Consider the following 19,132-nt stretch of genomic DNA (forward strand, 5'->3'; position numbering starts at 1 on the left):
AACAGCTGAAAGGAACAAAAGAGGAATGGCGTCCAAGGTTACTATTAGGTCAGAGAAATCAAAGATTCCTCGAAACTTTAAAGCCTTCATGATGAGTAGTGAGAACAAATGTCGCCTAATCGACATAATTTTTGACTTCATCATAAAGGAAAAAGCCCATTGTCTACAAAATTCTTCTATCAAGAGATGGTGAATGTCATGAAGTGACATCATCAGCAGCAAATTGTTTGGATCATTTATCAAGCAATCAAGAGGAAGCTGACACAAAAATTATTTTACACTCTCTACGCACTAGATAAGCATGACTCAAACATTCATTTTCGATCACCATCAGCTGACACTGACATACTTGTGCTATGCATTGCTTTAATTCCAAATCCTGAAAGAGTATAATATGATTATGGTGTTGGTAAGAATAGAAAGTCCGTCCACCTTAATGATTATCAAGTCCCACCTGAGGAGCGAAAAGCACTTATTGGTTTCCACGCTGTGACAGGAAACGATTATACCTCATCCTTTTTTGGCAAAGGGAAAAACAAGTGCTGGAAGATTATGAAAGGGAACCAGGAATTCGTTACAGCATTCCAAGAAATCGGAGATGATTGGGAACTTTTGGAAAATTTGATTGCTTCACTTGAAAAGTTTGTATGCAAGCTGGTATTGGGAAGGATGATGTTTTGTTTACCAGAACAGTTGATCTGACGACCAATGACAAAGAGGATGCAATAAGATCTAAACTGGTTGATGTTTTTAGATCCAGACTAAGTGATTTAAAAGCAAATGATTTTTCTTTTGTTAAAGTTTCAAGAAAGATTGTTTCTACCCCAGCATGCAAAGAAGGTCACAAATGGGATTATGCCCAAGTTAAAACAATTAAGGGTCAAAGAAAGTTATACATCTGTTTAGAAAAGCCTCAGAGTTCTTTAATGTCATCATTAGCACCCCAGGGGGATCTAATATTGCAACAATCCTGGTCAAAACATTGACGACACTCTGTGTTAGTTGACACTACAGTCAGCAGTCGCAGGGTTTATTTCAAAATTCTCCCCCTTTCCCCCACAAATCAATGTTGAGTGATGTGTCATAACTCATTCAAGCATTTAGCATAGATTCAACATTGATTAGGGGGGCGAGGGGGGGAAACGAAACAGAAATATTAATATTTTGCGTAAAAAAGTACAAATCATTCAGAGTGTAGTCGATGGTTTTGGCCAGGATTGAAGCAATCCAGTGTTTTTAAATGCACAAGACAATAGTGGAACTGAAAGAATAGAACCTGGACAGCATTTTACATCACATCACCAACAAATTGATCTTGGTCAACCATCTTCATTTGGTTGTGAACAAATTGATCTAACCAGTGATCAACCATCTGCATCAAATCATGATCAGGTTAATTTTGATGACAAGGAAGATATTGAGGCTCTACAAACAATGTTTCCAGCAAGAAGTGAGCAATATCTTCGCCAAATGAGAGGAAATAACACTACCCTACAAGACACAATTCATGACATTTTGAGAGAAAATGGCAATATCAATGGTATAGGTTATAGATATTTTTAATTAAAAACATGCTACAATGTTTGTACTCAAGAAAAACTGACACATGAATAGCCTGTGTATGTACTGCAAAAGACCTTTGTTTTAATTCTTAATTGACATGCTACTCACACTTTTCAACACAGTTCAATTACACATATAATAGTTTTAAATCAGGTATATTCATCTGTGTGTGGAATTATTAAACTCTGTGTTTTTTCCTGGCAAATATCACTTTTGATTATGCTATTTTGCATGTTGTGATATAGGGGAGAAACAAATGGGAACTGCATCAGATTTATTAATCAACTAAAGACGTCTATGAAGCCATACATGGAATCGGTTAAGCTAAAAATTGACAAAGAGGACTTAGTAATGGATTTCTTTCATTTTTACAAGAGCCCTGAATTTTATGCTGTGGTGCCATTGAAAGTACAAATAAGAGGAGAACCGGCAATAGATACTGGAGATGTCCTACGTCAAGCATTTACCGACCTATTTACTGAAATTGCAAGTGGAAAATCTTTCCTACGTTTATTTAGAGGTCCCCATCAAAAACTTACTCCAATTTACAGCAGTTAACATGTCTTGACTGGAATATTTGAAGTGTTTGGAAAGATGATAGCTCATAGCTTAGTACAAGGTGAGGTGGTTTCCCATTCCTTGCTCCTGGTATTTATTGGTATACAACAACAGGAGATTTGTCTGAAGCTGTTGCTCGAGCTTCGTGTCTTGATATTGGTGATGGTGAACTTTCTTGTTTTATTGAAAGGGTAAGATGTTCAAAAAAACGACAAATACTTTGAAACCTTTCAAATTCTTGTTTCCCATGATTCAAAATTGTCTTGTCAAAATTAAATGGGAAAAAAAAAAGGAATGGGTCACAGAAGTCATATTGTTTTTATGGATAAGTTGCACATGTGTGCACTGGAGGATCTCTTGGTGCTACTTGAGCGTTTCTTTATGCTACTCATGCCTATTCTCTGCCATAAAAACACCATAATTTGTTATAGCAGAAAACTGTAGGTTTCTGGTTTACCAGCCCTAACTGTTTTTGACATCCAAAATTGCCAAACCAAATCCTTTTGCTGATTTATTTTAAAGTTGAGCAAAGCCACTGTAATTAGATATTTAAACCCTTAAATGAAAATATTTTCTAATTATTTGAAACTATTCAGAAATGTAATAATCATCTTGAGATACATGGTTTGAAAAGTTATTTGACCATATTCATTCTGGCATATGCCATTATTTTTTAGTTATTTACTATAACACAAACTTGCATATATGCATGTCTCTTCAACTATAATGCTACAATCTTGGAAAAAATATTGGGAGACTCAAAATTAGGAAAGTCTACGAATTTTTTTCCAGGATTGTCTGAAAAATGGAAAATAGCTAAAAGTTTGTAATGTTAATTAGAAATAAATTTTAAACTATAATTCCACCATTTTGCAGTAATATACTTGTGGCAACTACTTCTTTGTTGCAGTAGGCATTTTGGGGATGATGGAGGAAAATCGGGGGGGGGGGGTTAAATAAACTGCCAAAAAAGTGTCTTTGACGCATTCTGCTCAAATTAGAGCAGCATATCAGCTTTCAAAAGTCCGCGGGTCGAGCCTTTTACAAATGTTTCCTCAGTACTCTAAAGCTGCTATATATAAACATGCCAAGAAACCTTTAAATGGTGAGCCTGTTTTTGATAAAAGAAGACAAAATAAAAGGAGACCAACAAAGTTATCCCCTCAAGACAAAAGGAGTGTAGTACGCTCGTTAAAAAATCTCCGAAAGAATGAAGGTTCGTTTACGTCCAAGTGTATTCAGCTGGACAGTGGTTTAAAGCATGTAACCAGCTGTGCGGTACGGAATCATTTAAATGCAGAAGGCTAGTGGTATTTACAAACAAGAAAAAAAGGTCTTCTTCATGCCAAAGATCTGAAATCTAGAGCCAGTTTTTGCAGAAAGATAAGAAGGCAGCAATTGGGTGTCGAATTTTGGAGAACTGGTATATCCTTCTATTTAGATGGGAAAGGATTTCAGTACAAACGTAATCCTTACGACCAAGCACGTGCACCAGGTGCTCGAGAATGGAGGAAACGGGGAGAAGGTTTAAAATTCAATTGCACAGCCAAGGGAAAAAAGGAAGGTGGTATTAATGTCAATTTCATGGTTGCTATATCTTACGGCAAAGGCGTTGTCTTGTGTTAGCAATATGATGGAACAATCACTGGGAATAAGTTTGCCGAAATTGTTAAGTCATCTTTTCCCGAAACATTTAAAAAATCTTCAAACCCAAAAGGAAAACGATTCCTCATGGATGGATGCCCAAGGCAAAATTCCAAGATGGCAAAGCAAGCTATCAAAAAAGTCGGTGGTTTAGTGTTTAAAATTCCTCCCAGAAGCCCTGATCTTAATCCAATTGAAAATTTTTTTCATTCGCTTACTGTTCGTTTAAATCATGATGCTGTTGAAAAACAAATCGTAAACGAAAACATTAAAGAACTGTCTAATCGGGTCAAAACAACCATGCTGAATTTCAGTCCTGAGGAAATTGATAAAATCATTGACAGCATGGATAGAAGGATTACGGCGGTTATAAGAGAAAAGGGTCAAAGAACCAAGTACTGAGTCGATAATTTAAAATGTCATTTAATCTTTGTAGTCTTTGACAAGAGTGTTGAACTTTTACCAGTGTAAATAACTCAGCAAATTGCACATTATACGTGCTTTAATGCTAATTTTAACTCATGTATAACTATTATGCAGAAACATTCACTTTTTATAAACTTTTCTATGTAAAAACTAATGTTAGTTCTAGCAACACTCTAAGCATACAAGGCTTAAACTAAAATTATCGCATGTTACATCATGTTACACTATGTGTTACACAACGTGTTACACCAAAATTACTATATTTTACTATAGTTTTTGACATGTTACAACATGTTATACCTACTTTTTAAAGAAACTATAGTTATTTAAAGACTAGGTGTAACATGTTGTAACATGTTAAAAACTATAGTAAAATATAGTGATTTTAGTGTAACATGTAGTGTAACATGTAGTGTAACATGTAATGTAACATGTAGTGTAACATGTAGTGTAACATGGCGTAACATGTATATTTTAGACTTCTTATAAAGTGTATATAGTATAAAGTTCAATTGTAATGGTTATTAAATTAATGTTTCTAGTCCAAACAGTATCTCATACACAAGAAAATAAAAAAAACACAACAGTATCGTATACTCCATTGTTACCGTTAGCGCTTACGAACAGAACAGCTTATGAAAGGTATAAGTTTATAACGTACTCTAGTATTTAACCCAAGAGAGCAAGCTCAGCAAAGCATTTTGCACAGGGTGCCATATCTTTCTGCTGGTTTTCCGGTATACCATATGGAAATTGAAACACTTTCCATCTTGACGCCATCATTGCGTCCTCACTTTGATCTTCTGAGTTGTAATTGCCCCTGTACTTAATTATACACCTTGAAGTAACATAACACGTACATTGTATATATTTAATTCAGCTGTAATAGGCTGTTTGTACCTTGTTTATAACTGTTTGAATGTGCAAGCTGTAGTTAAATATGAATTTTCTCAATTTTACATAATTAGAGAGAACAAATAAATAAAAAAAATTCTTATGATTTCGTAAAAAGAGACCTACTTACTTATATGGTCTTAAACTGGTCATTTCTGTTATGCAAATGAGATGGGTCATTCAAGATCATTAGTCTCATTACAGCAGAATTTGTGCAGTCAAGATGTGGATAAAAGTGATGAAGAAGTCTAATGAATCATGTATCAAATTAGGAGTTACTTTTCTAAAAAAGTGCACTTTGACAGATATTTGTTACATATATAAACATAGGAATCCCAATACAGTAAATATTTTTTAATATAATAAGTAAATAGTCCAGTTACATTGCGAGTTCAGTGACGTCAGTGATCGCAAAGCATAAGATATAGTTATTGAGAAGGATGGAAACTCTTGTAATAATATAAACATACATACAAATTTCACTCGCAATATTTCATATCAAAACAACAAGAATCCCTCAAATAAATTATCACAAATACCTTTTAGATACTCCAAAAACATTATTCCATTAAAAATATTTTAAAAACAAATGAAAATGTACAAAAAATGTAGAAAACTTTTGCCTATTTGCTGAAAAATATCGTGGGACCATGTGAGACATAAAATGCGGTTTGAGGAACGAATCTGATTGGTCAAAAAAAGAAATACACAATGTGTGCTTGTCAAGCATCCGGGAGGCAAAGTTAAAGTTTAAGGCAAGTGGAAAAAGTTTGTATAAATACCTGTTGTAAATTTATAAAATCCTTTTTATGCAAATGTTTTAAAATGCAGAAAATGGACTAGTAGTTTAAGAAGACTGCAAAGGTTAACAGGTGCGTATTTACATCTGCCTAGATTTATTCATATTTAAATAAAAATTATTAATTTCATCTTGCATTTTAGTACTTAATATGCAAAAAGATACAAATAATAAAAAGCTACAAACATTTCAAGGGAACATCAATTTGTTTCTTTGATAAGTTTTGATATTGTGTTTCGTGAGCGGTAGTTTTGTAGCGCTCATATGTACATAGCCTTAAAGTTATTTATATAAACACAATGATTTGCGATTCAGTTCAATTTAGTTTATATTAAAATACCGCGAGACAAATAGCAGCATAAACGTTTACTGATAACAGCGAAATTATCACAGAATGAAATGATTAAGTAACACAGGGATTCGGTAGAACTCTTACAAGGTCTATGTCTCGTGTTAATATAATATTTTTTTACCTCTTTAGGATCCTTTCAAATCACGAATATGATGAAAGTTCGAATTTGCCTTTGAACGTTATACAGGAGAATATCGTTCAAGTTGGGCTAGAGTTGAGCACAAATTTGTTTGGCAAACTTGTTAAAAGAATCTGGAGGGAAAGGTGGTACGAAAAGCGGACGTCGAGATACGCCAACCTAAAATTACGAAACAGTTGAGAAATTCCTAAGAACGAGTCAACACCCCTCAAAGTCTCTGTTTGCGGGTCTAATGTCATTTCTGCAACTTTAAAAGAAAGTAGACACCACCTTTGATTAGTTTCAAGCTCTTCCCTTCTCGTTAATATTAGTGGTAAATCCTGCCCATCCTGTGGTAAGGCAATGGTATTGTTCAGATCCAGGGATTGGAAACAAAAGGCATCAAACCCAATCTGTACCGTGCCGAAAAAATGCAACAACAGGTTGCTAGATAGAAATGGATTGGAAGAAAAAATTGCATCTCAAAAAAAAGAAATCCGGAATGAGGTTAAAAAGGAATCGGGATGTGCAAGAAATTTGGCAACGCTGGAATTCATGAAGGATGATAGCTCAGATTTGGTAAAAATTGTTCAAGGAATCGATACAGATGACGTTCCTTTAAGCATGAAATTGGTATGGGAGATGCAGAAAAAACAAAATCGTCGCGTGGTTATCGTTGGGATCCACAGTACAATTTACTCGAGATATTAAAATTAAATACCACCAGTTATTAGCCATGTTTCTAAAAATATTTTTGATTAATTGCAGTTGATTTTAGCAAATTTAATTTCCATATTTTCAAAATTCTTTTCCATACTTTAAATTTATAGCATAGTAAGAATGGCATTAAACGTTTATTGCAAAAGTCCTAAAGTGTTGGACATGATAAGGGAATTCATCATTCTACCAAGTAACCGCCTGATTAGGTATGTGCATACATGTAAACGTTACCCTTCTCAGTTTACACTATGTAGTCCAGTGTAGATGAATGTTAATAATTATTTTAGATATTATAAAAACTCTGTCACTCAAGAATCTGGATGGAACGAGGCAGTAATGGACTGGTGTGCTAGGGAAGCTAACCATTAGGAATTGAAACTGCAAGAATACTGGGGAGGCTTACTAATAGATGAGATGAAACTGCAGGTAACTGCATGTGTTCCTGTATACATTTGACATCTAAATGAGTGCAGGAACTGTACATTTTAAAAATTATTTATGCAGGAAGATTTGCAAATGACAGTGAAGGGCGGACGTCACCAGCTAACAGGTGTTGTGTCTCTGGGGAGCTACTGTGACGATATGTGCAAAATTAAAGCTGAAAGTATAGTTTTGCATCAATAGAATATATGAAGTTAAATACATGCATGCGGTATTAGTTCATTTCATATCTTAGACGGTGGGGAACAGATGCTTGATGTTTTTGACATTATTTCTAATATCATACATTTTAATCATGTGTTCAAGTAGCATCACATCTGCTCCAATTTCAATTCTTAAGCAACAGAGGATTTTGCTTTCCTTTTTTGGCACACTTTCCAACTGTAGAATGTCCCCCATCATGTTGTACCTTCAATTTTGGGAAGGTGTGTTGCATTTGCGCAGGAGAGGATTCAGGTTGGCATGAAAGGATACAGTATGTATGTTGAGCTATATTTCTAGTACGGCAACCAATATAAGAAATTCCATTTTTCTTTTAGAATATACCTTCTTTTATGTGACAGAAGAGAATCGAACCAACAATTTATCAAGATAAACTTTGAGGGTTGTGAGCTTGCTGATTTGCATTTCATCTGCTATAACATACTAACCGAAGATCCGGTGGTTTTCACAATGGATTGGAAGGTAAAGACCTGCTCATATTTCTTTAACTTCGTTGTGCATTTTTATTCACATTTTGTTAAGTCTACACCTTTTCATTGCAGCACAACGTGAAAAAGATCCGAAATAACATTGAAAGGAGTGCAACTTGCGGGTCAGCAAGAAAGTTGACAGTAGGTGGTCAAAATATTTTTTGGTCCTATTGGAAGGATGCCTACGCATGGGATCAATGAAATAATTCATGTCCAATGCACGAAAAGTTAACGAAAGATCACTTTCAACTAAATCCTAATTTGCGAATGCGAAACAGTCTGGCTGAGGATGTCTTAGACAGAAAAATGTTGATACTGATGAAGGTACAGGGAAACTATGATACTTTCTATGTCCATGCATCCACACAAAATTGCAATGATTTAGTCATGAGTAAATTAGTTGATTAAATTAATTTTGCTTCATTCAGGCGTATCAAAACCACCTTTCTTCCATTAACCACAAGGCAGCAGACAGATTAAATGCCAATTGAATTTCTGGAGCACAACAGTTTTGTTGTTTAACTATTTACGGATAAGCACATCATTTACGACATTGGGTACTGTAGATTATCAAAGTTCCTTTGTGTCCTTCAATATTTTTCAAAATGGAAAGAGAGCATGTCAGACGAATCAGAGTTCATCTTGTACAAGCTTTGGTTTGACATCCAATCAAGGGCTTCACGTCACTGGTAAAGATTAAACTCACACAATTCCCAGGATTCTTTATCAAGCCTGCAATTGTCAACCAGGATGCTTTAGAGAATCACTTCTGTCAATTCCTCGGCGCCAACGGGGAAAACGATAATCCCTCTTATCGACTTGTACAGGCAACACAAAATTCGGTGATATTGGGTCAAGCAACAATATGCCAAAAGTGTAACACAGGAGTCGAAAAGAACACTTTTTAACCAATTTGCCAAAAGATCATATTTTTTGCAGAAAATGCACAGAAAACAAGGCTAAAACATCCGGACTTTTCCTTACACAAAAAGTAAATAAATAAAATTGTAAAACTAAATTACACATTGGTTGTAAATAACGACATCATTTTCTCCTTGCAGGATATACTAATAACTTGATGGAAAATATGCTAAACACAATGTTATGTTAATATGATGGATAATTTGTTTATTTTGATCATGCATGTGCATGAATTAAAAAACGTGGTTACAGCAACTATGAATCGTTGGTAAATAGAAATCCATTTTATGATTAAACATTACATACAACATTGTTTAAAATTTACTATACTTTCTTCTCCAAGCTTTTGTCAGACTAACTGTTCTACACAAGAACATTATTAGAAAGTTTTCAGACTTTTCATCAAACACATAAACAAAAGGAAAAAGCGTTTAAATGTCTTTAATTCACGACCATCATGATCTAAGTGTATCCATATTTTTAACTGCATGTATGTGCAACATCAAACTCAAAAAACTCTCAAAATTGGAATTTTGTTGGTACTCGGAGAATCATTGACAATTTTGACAGAATAAAATTAAGTCTCTTCGTGATGTGGCGTGTATTCGTGTTCATTAATTTTTGCTATGTGTGCAGAAGCTAGTTTCTTTTTGTTCCATTTCAAAAGAAATGTAACTCCAAAGCCTTTTGCATAATAATTGAAGCTCCTTCTTGTATACTGACACGATTGTGTGAAAACTTCTTCCCGGGGCTCCTGTCATGACTAATCATGGATAATTGAACTTTCATCTGTTTCTTGCGCAATTTCTCCTTTCTTACAAGCAACGACTTCCTGTGGGCGAAAGACTTCTGTATGTGATAATCCCTTCTGAAATCATGCAAAAACTAACTAGGGAAGGAATAGATAAAGTCATTTCTAGGCTCTATGCACATGCTTTACAATCTTCAGAAAATGTAGAACTGAATGACGATATGCATGAGGTTGTTTATCATAGGATGGGGGATAAGTAACACATTTTTAAAACAATGATTCTTAGGATGATTAACAATTAGTACTATCACAAAAGTGATTTGTATAGTTAATCATGTGCTGACCAATATCTAACGATAGTATGTGAGGACGTTTTAAAAATTTTTTCACTCGCGACAAAGCTAGTTTGGTCTGGTACAAACTCTTGTGCGCAATGAACGACTAATGAATCAAGGGTAAGACCTTGGGCCTTGTGCACTGTCATTGCATAACATGTTGTTAGTGGGAACTGCGTCCTAGTTCCAATCACAGAACCGTTGGAATGGTATCTGCTCCATGTCTACTGCTCAATCTTAACTGTTCATCTCCTCAGGAAGGTGACAAGAAGTTGATCTTCACCATTTGCACTTTCAGAATTTATACCATGAAATATTCCCTGGTTTCCATTCTTCAAGTTATTATTGATGCTAAAGAGTAACATAACTTTGCAACCGGCTTTCAGGGATAACACTTTATTGATAGAATTTTCGAGTAACTTGGGATGTCCACCATCTCTGTTTTCAAATCTCAACAACGGGCCAGGTAGGCATGACAGAATGTCTTGGTTGTGAATCTCTACTGGTAGCTTCCTAAAGTAAAGGTGCAGCGGCTGTTCTTCCTCCCTCACCATCCCCAAGTCTCTACTTAAAGAATTGAAATACTGTTCCATGTCGTCATCCCACTCACCTGCTCGTAACTTATCCAACGCAGTTCGTAAGTTGCACTCCGAGTCATGTTGCCTGAAAATCTTTGGCAGTTCTATTCTGTGAGGAAACACCGAAGAGTTTTGATTCGTATATCAGGTCTCCTTTGTCTAATAGATTCCTTACTGGTTTTAACTGCCGAAAATTGTCAACCAATATAACTTGAATTCCTCTGAATGCATAGGTGTTGTCCAATAAACGATTGTGCAAAGCATTAACCAATTCAAAAAGTCGTTGACTAGTCATAGAAATTTCATCCCAGATGAGTACATTCACACCACTAATTTGCGCAATTGTGTTTTTCTATGATTAAATCGAATAGCAATTCTGCTGTTTGCAATCCATAATGGGAATAAATCGTCGACACAGCACCGTCATAGGCATCACAGGAAACAGACAGGACTTTCATTCTCTTAATTACTGTAGTCTTCCCAACTTCAGCACGGCCAAATATACACAAATTATGATCACTTAAGGCTACGTCGATGGTTCTTTGCTAGTCTTCTGTTAGGTTAATTAATCTTCTGAACCGCTTATTAATTTACAGTCAGTAGTGTGGTCCTCATAAACTGAGCGTAAAAAAATAAAAAAAATCATTGCAGGAATAACATACCACACTTATACACTCAAATAAAGAAAACTGTGCTTAAATTAATGAGTATTGACTTATCTTACTCAATATGTTTGGCCTTTTCACTTGCTGTGGACATATCCACTCTCGTGCCAAGGCGTATATATTACGTCAAGACATAGACCTTGTAAGAGTTCTACCCAATCCCTGTGTTACTTAATTTCATTCTGTGATAATTCCGCAAGCAATGTTCGGTGTCATTCATGCACTGAATGGCATTTCGGTTATTGCAGTCTTCTACTATGACACGCACTTGCTTTTGATTATAATTTATTCATTTGTTACAATTAGAATCAAGGCATGCTCACACTGCACGCTATATGAAAGCAATGTGTTTGAAAAAGAATGGATTTTATTAAGGGCTGTTTCATCTAAAAAAATCCGTTTTTTAGCCGATTTTGTATGACAATTCAAGTTGCCAACATGTTTTACCAAGGTAATAATGGAAGCAGACAGTTTTTTAAGGTTTGGAGCCGTTTAAAATTTGTTTTTGTGTCCAAAGTTGTCGGAGCTCATTTTTGACATTTTTTAGTTTCGAATTTCGGTGCTGCAAGTGAGATTGCAAGCGTATTTTCGCCGATATATTGATTTTTTTTGTTTCAGGTGCATCAGAAACTTGCTATGGATCAGTGTAAAGTATAATTTGTGTGCAATTGTATCTTTTATATAATTCTACATCGAAGATTGGTTTGGAGCTGGATGAAAAAAAAATCACCAGTCGCCACTTTGTGAGGTTGTACGTCATTGCAACCAGCACATATCATGGCACACACAAATGTTCATGTTTATGGAGTGTTTGACTTTTAATCTTACCACGCATCTCAATTTGTGGATGTTTTGAGAGTGAACTGTTCAAAAGATGTTGGGACGACTTGGTGATGGACAAAATATATATAATTTGTGCGTTGAAAATTTTGTGTGAAGCCAACGAGCCGAAAAGTGCCTTTAGAGTATAATGCATTAATGAGGTAGGGTCCTTTATATTATAACATAAAGACTTATGTTTAAACTGACAGGGCTGTTATCAGTAAACATTTACGCTGCTATTTGGCTTGCAGTATTTTAATTTCAACAAAATTTAACTGAATCGCAAATCACTGTGTTTATATAAATAACTTTAAGGCTATATACATGTGAGTGCTACAAAATTACCGCTCACAAGACACAATATCAAATCTTACCAAAGAAACGAATTGATGTTTGCTTGAAAAGCTTTTTATTATTTGTATCTTTTTGCATATTAAGTGCTAAAATGCAAGATGAAATTAATAATTTTTATTAAATGCATTTGTGATAATTTATTTGAGAGATTCTTGTTGTTTTGATATGAAATTTTGCGAGTGAAATTTGTATGTATGTTTATATTATTACAAGAGTTTCCATCCTTTTCAATAACTATATCTTATGCTTTGCGATCACTGACGTCACTGACCTCGTAACGTAACTGGACTATTTACTTATTATTTCAAAAATATTTACTGTATTGGGATTCCTATGATATAAAAGCCATGTTTAGCATGAGCAACCAACTAACAATGACAACATCAACAATTGCAGCACAACGCGAAGACCGAAACTATATATATATAACTATATATATAACTATATATATAACTATATATATATAACTATATATATATAACTATATATATATAACTATATAACTATATATATATAACTATATAATATATATAACTATATAATATATATAACTATATATATATATATAACTATATAACTATATAACTATATAACTACAATCATTGACAAATTTCGCTGTAATGTTCAACAAAAATGCTTGTAATTTACATGAAATAACTTTACCGACAGTACTGTCGATCAAATAACCCCCCTTCCCCCAAATCAATGTTGAATTGTTATGTTGAAGCCTTATAGCACATGTTGCCCACGATATATTCTAGCATTTTCATCCAGGCAACATTGACTTGGGGGGTAAGGGGGGTTATGGATAAATTTTGTGGCGTAACGCGCGGCTCGTCACAACATTTTTGTCAATGATTGTCTGTGAGTAATGAAAGACTATTTGGAACAATATCTATAGTTTTTGGGTCATTTGAAAATGCATATTTGTTAATTCCGTTGAAATTATATAATGTGAGACATATAGACCAAATATGGATTATACATACATTACATGATGTCATAATCGTGTAATTTGCTGAAACGATACGTTTAACATGGTATTCAGAAAACGTCTGACGGGTGAGCAGTGTGCATTTGCTTTATTCCTGCGTCAGGAAAAAAAATACTCACTTAGGCAAATAGCCGTGAGGGCAAAAATGTCGAAGACGAGCGTGTGGCGAATCGTTCGTGGCAAACGACGGAAATCTTCATGGGCAACTGAGACAAGGAAACGTGGACGGCGTGAAATACTAAGCATGCGCGATAAAAGAAAGTTAAAAAGGGCCGTAATTTTACTTCGCCAAATGAATCCAAACTTTACAATTATGGATGTGGTAAAGCGTAGTGGTATACCCCTAAATGCGGCTCACTATCGGACATTTTTGAGACAAATTCAACGATTTGGTTACAAGTTTCGACCAAGCAGAAGGAAGGGTGTTTTGACCGAGAATGACATGAAACGACGACTTAAATTCGCGAGGTCCAAAAGTAAATATTCCGACGATTACTGGACGAAAGAAGTAGCGTTTTACTTGGACGGGGTCTCGTTCATCTACAAAGGGAATCCTATGAGTGACGCAATGAAACCGAAAAGTAGAATTTGGCGTAAAACAAGCGAGGGTCTCCAGGTCTGAAGTTGACCAGAAAATATTTGTAATGGACAACGATCCATCCCAAACATCAGCCAAGGCGATGGCAGTGTTAGCGGAGTGCGGATACACAATGCAAAAAATTCCACCAAGATCGCCAGACCTAAACCCAATTGAAAATATCTTCCATCTGGTTAGAAAACGCATCGACGCCCAAGTTCGAGCAAACAGTGTTACTCATCAGACTTGGGAAGAGTTTAAACAGGCTGTACAGTACAATATTTGGTCAACGTCTAAAGAGCTTATTGACAAGACCATTTCCACGATGCCAAAAAGGTTACAACAAATTGCTAAAACCAATGGAAGACGTACAAAATACTGAAACGTTTTATTGATAATAAAGGTTTACACTCCACAGTATATATGTACATTATATCCCTACAGTGCCAACCACTGCTTAAACAACTCATGTATTCTTTGCGAATAGTCAATAAATGTCAACCTCTAATTATTTACATGTACTTTTGAAAGATTACAAGCCAGTTAACGCCCCACACATGACAGCCCATGGCCGTATTATACACTGATTAATTACTCAACAAAATAGATTGAACACTTTACCACACTTTACCACACTTTACCATGAATTTGAAACTAAAATTGAATGTATTAATTATTTTAAAAATAATTGGTAAAGTGTGGTAAAGTGAACAGAAATGAATCATATATGTTGTAGAGTGCCCGAATAATATATATATATATATATATATATATATATATATATATATATATATATAATATATATATATATATATTATATAATATTAATATAATATATTATATATATTAATATAATAATATATATATATATATTATAATTATATATAATATATATTATATATATATATATATTATATATAATATTATATATATAAATATATTATAATATATATATAATTATATATATTATATATATATATATATAATATATATATATAATATATATTATATATATATATATATATATATATATATATTATATATATATATATATATATATATATATATATATATTATATATATAATATATATATATATAATATATATATATATATATTATATATATAATATTATATATATATTAATATAATATATATAATTATGTAAGTGAATCGTCATTGTGCAATATGAGATGTGCAAAACACGATAAGCAGGATTCTATTTGCTTTTGCTGCTCCTCTGGAATTTGATGTTTAAGGTTGAAAATTCTCCATCTAACATTCATCATTTCTGTCTCGGCGTGGTCCATGCATCCATTCTTTACGAAAATGATCGGCTCTTTTGTTGTGCAGAAAATTGGTGTATCCATGTCAAATTTTATATCCCTCGTATAATGCTGAAGTCGTTTAAAAAAATGACCTCGGATTCTTCAGCCCCCAGCCAAGCATAGGTTGTCGTTGCTGGATTCGTGAATGTGCGGTAAATTTTGTTGAGTGGCTTCAGTAAAAACGTTTTGCCACAATTTGTGTGCCCTGTCAGCATTATGTTGCGGTATTTACCTCTACCATTTTGAAGTAAGTGCTTTACGCAATTAGCGAACTGCTGTGGTGGTATATCGTTGGTGTGTAGCACTTCCAACGCGCATAATTCCCACTCTCGTTCTGACTGGCAACTGCATTCTTCGTCACACGCGTCTCGTAATATCTCCATTCGCGATTTTTGTTTTCTTCTCTGCAAGGCTTCGGCGTTTTCCAACTCCCATGAACTGTTTATCAGCTCATTGATCACTTTTGTTCCCCGGTTCACAATGAATTCTACCAAATCAGTTTTTCCCACTCGTCGCTGGACATTAGCATAGGCTAATAAGGCTGTTCGATCACGGATGTTCTTTGCAATTATAATCTGCGAAACATCGAAAGCAGAAAGGCGTTTGCGTTTTTCGGCTCTTAACAATCTTGGTGGTTGAACATTTGAAGCTGTCGAGGGCTCTCCACAGGCTGTGCCGTGTTCAGTGTTTACTGACTGACTTCTTATTCGGGCCATACGTCGCTCCTGGAGTGCTTGGTGTGCTCGCATTGTAGGCGGCTCGTGAGTATCACACAGGTCTGGGTGGTTCTCGCTTTGTTCGTAGTGCATATCGTCTTTGGTTACATACCGCCATGCCGTGTAATAGTTCGCATGTACATTTGAAAAATGTACTGAAACACCGTATGTTTCCATGAAATACCGCTTCACCGGCAACCATCGTTGAATCTTGTCAAGTTTGATTGCGACGTGATAATGGACGCCCGAATGCTTGTGAGTTTCTTTCGCACAACACCAATGTAAAACACGGGCTGTTCCTGTTGAAAATGAGCGGACGACGGCCTGAGCGAAAGAACCTCTTGATGGGAATATCTGTACATCTGCCTGGCTGTAAGTAACCAGATATACTTGGCGAACCTCCCGTGCACCAAGGCTCCCGGCCCCTTCATCGTCAGAACAAGATGGCGAGCTATCGCAGTTCTGTAGCAACTCCATTGCAGGGAATCGATGTACACAACAACTTCGTGAATATAAGCCAACAGTGCACAACCGTTTCATTTTATCGTCATTCGCAAAGTGTTAATTGTAATAAATTAACATGCAACTGGAGGCGTTAGTGAGAACAAACGAATTTTATTTCTGTTATATAACAATGGTTCTTACTGGAAAGATATGCATTGGTGAATGCATGCTATGATGCGTGGGAATTTTGCATATATTTTCTCATTTCATGTCGGTACACATTGTTGTTAGCGGCTTTTGGTTGCTTATTAATTAGTATGACGCGCTTACGTGCAAATAAGAGGATTTTTCCAGGCTATCAGCAGATATTTATCATACGCATATTCCAGACAATCATTGACAAATTTCGCTGTAACGTTCAACAAAAATGCTTGTAATTTACATGAAATAACTTTACCGACAGTACTGTCGATCAAATAACCCCTTTTCCCCCAAATCAATGTTGAATTGTTATGTTGAAGCCTTATAGCGCATGTTGCCCGCGATATATTCTAGCATTTTCATCCAGGCAACATTGACTTGGGGGGTAAGGGGGGTTATGGATAAATTTTGTGGCGTAACGCGCGGCTCGTCACAACATTTTTGTCAATGATTGTATATATATATATATATATATATATATATATATATATTATATATATATATATATATATATATATATATTATATATATATATATATTATATATATATATATATATATATATAGTTATATATATATATATAACTATATATATATATATATATATACATATATATATATATATATGTATATATATATATATAGTTATATATATATATATGTATATAAATATATATATGTATATAAAAATATATATATATATATATTATATATATAATAATATATATATATATATATATATATATATATATATATTATATATATATATAGTTATAAAAAGGTATATAAGCACCAGACAAAACGATGCACCCCCCAGTAGAAGGATCCACCATCGGGATTAAATTTCTGCTTCTTAAATTATTAGAAGATAGGAATATAGGTTATAAAAAGCAGACAACTTCTCACTGCTCCATTTATTCAAGACGTTTTGGACTTTGTCCTTCTTCACGAAAATTACAGGAGTGACAAATGATATAGATACATAGGTACATACGTACATACATAGTGACCATATTTGACCTTTTTAGTGACCATACATATTTACTAAGTTAGGTAGCCGAAGCTTGGGGTTGACAAAAGAGCTTTTGTGGTTTGCAAGACGCTTTTTGAATTTCAGTAAGGCCAACGTATGTTTCTTTGCTTTTATTGTCTTTGCCAGTCACACTGGCTTGGTAAATCAAACTTTCAACTTGGCATTTTTGCTGCAGAGGGTAATTAGCAGTTTGGTGGCAGTAGCAGTTGTACATTGTGTTTGTTTCATTTAGGCTGGATTGCTTCCTAAGTATGGCTTTATTATGAGACGTGATTGTGGCGTTGATGTTGGGCATGCAGCTGTAGCTTAGTTTGATGGTGTTTCTGTTGAAGATCTTGTAAAGCGGGTGGCTGTGCGGGAGCACTTATCTATATTTCTTAAAAAGTCATGGCCGGTATTGGTGAAGATCTTGCAGCTGTAGCTGTAGCTTTATTCTTGGGACATTAACAATGAATTCTTCAATGCACTTGAGGAATTTATGTGTGATCTCTATGGGGAAGATAGCATCAAAATTATGTAACTCAGCTCTAAAAGTGCACCAGAAGTTAGCAGAAAGAAGAGCTCCCACCTCTTCTCACCCACCTAATTTCGTCACTTAAGAAACCTGGTCAGGTCAACCACGATGCAAGAACATGTTTCTTGCCTCTAATCTAAATCTAACAATGACTTCACATGGTCTTACATGAAGTAAAAAATTAGTTGATTTATTTCATAAATGCGGCTTGGGAATAAATTATGCATCCATTTTATGTGACGCCTAGGCAGTTCATGACATCGAACTGTGCAATGAATGCCAAAACAAAATTGCAGAAAATAGGTGTTATTGTCATTGACAATGATGATTTTTGAAATGATACCTTGACTGGTGTAGGACACATCTCATCGTACCAATGTTATATATGTACAACCGCTCTCTCTTGAGCATCATGATTTGCAGTCTCATGAACGAGTAAAGGGCCGAAAAGTTTTTTTGTCCAAGATTAAAGAGTTTATGGAAGACATGTTAGAACACAATTGCTACATTACTTGCAAACGTGGTGAACCTTTTTGACTTACTTTATGACCTATCCATATCCTCCAAAGAAATCAGTTCTGAATGTTATGATCATGGTGAACAATGCTATGGGAAGCAGTAGTTGTCAGTGATCAACCTGTTTATACACTGCTTGTTGAGATTAAGAGTGAACATCAGCAGAAATTTGGAAAAA

The 19,132-nt window shown here is 34.8% G+C and overlaps 1 protein-coding gene across 1 annotated transcript; it reads right to left on the minus strand.

Annotated features, from left to right (window-relative positions):
• Positions 1–10,207: 10,207 nt before the first annotated feature.
• LOC114526738 (ATP-dependent DNA helicase PIF1-like) lies at positions 10,208–11,551 on the minus strand. Its single transcript, XM_028548265.1, is given in 3 exon segments — positions 10,208–10,901; positions 10,978–11,121; positions 11,517–11,551. Coding segments are annotated over 3 exon segments (873 nt in total).
• Positions 11,552–19,132: the final 7,581 nt, after the last annotated feature.

This window comes from Dendronephthya gigantea, unplaced genomic scaffold (genome assembly GCF_004324835.1).
Source record: "Dendronephthya gigantea isolate DGI-Jeju-01 unplaced genomic scaffold, DenGig_1.0 000041F, whole genome shotgun sequence".
Classification (NCBI taxonomy): Eukaryota; Metazoa; Cnidaria; class Anthozoa; order Malacalcyonacea; family Nephtheidae; genus Dendronephthya; species Dendronephthya gigantea.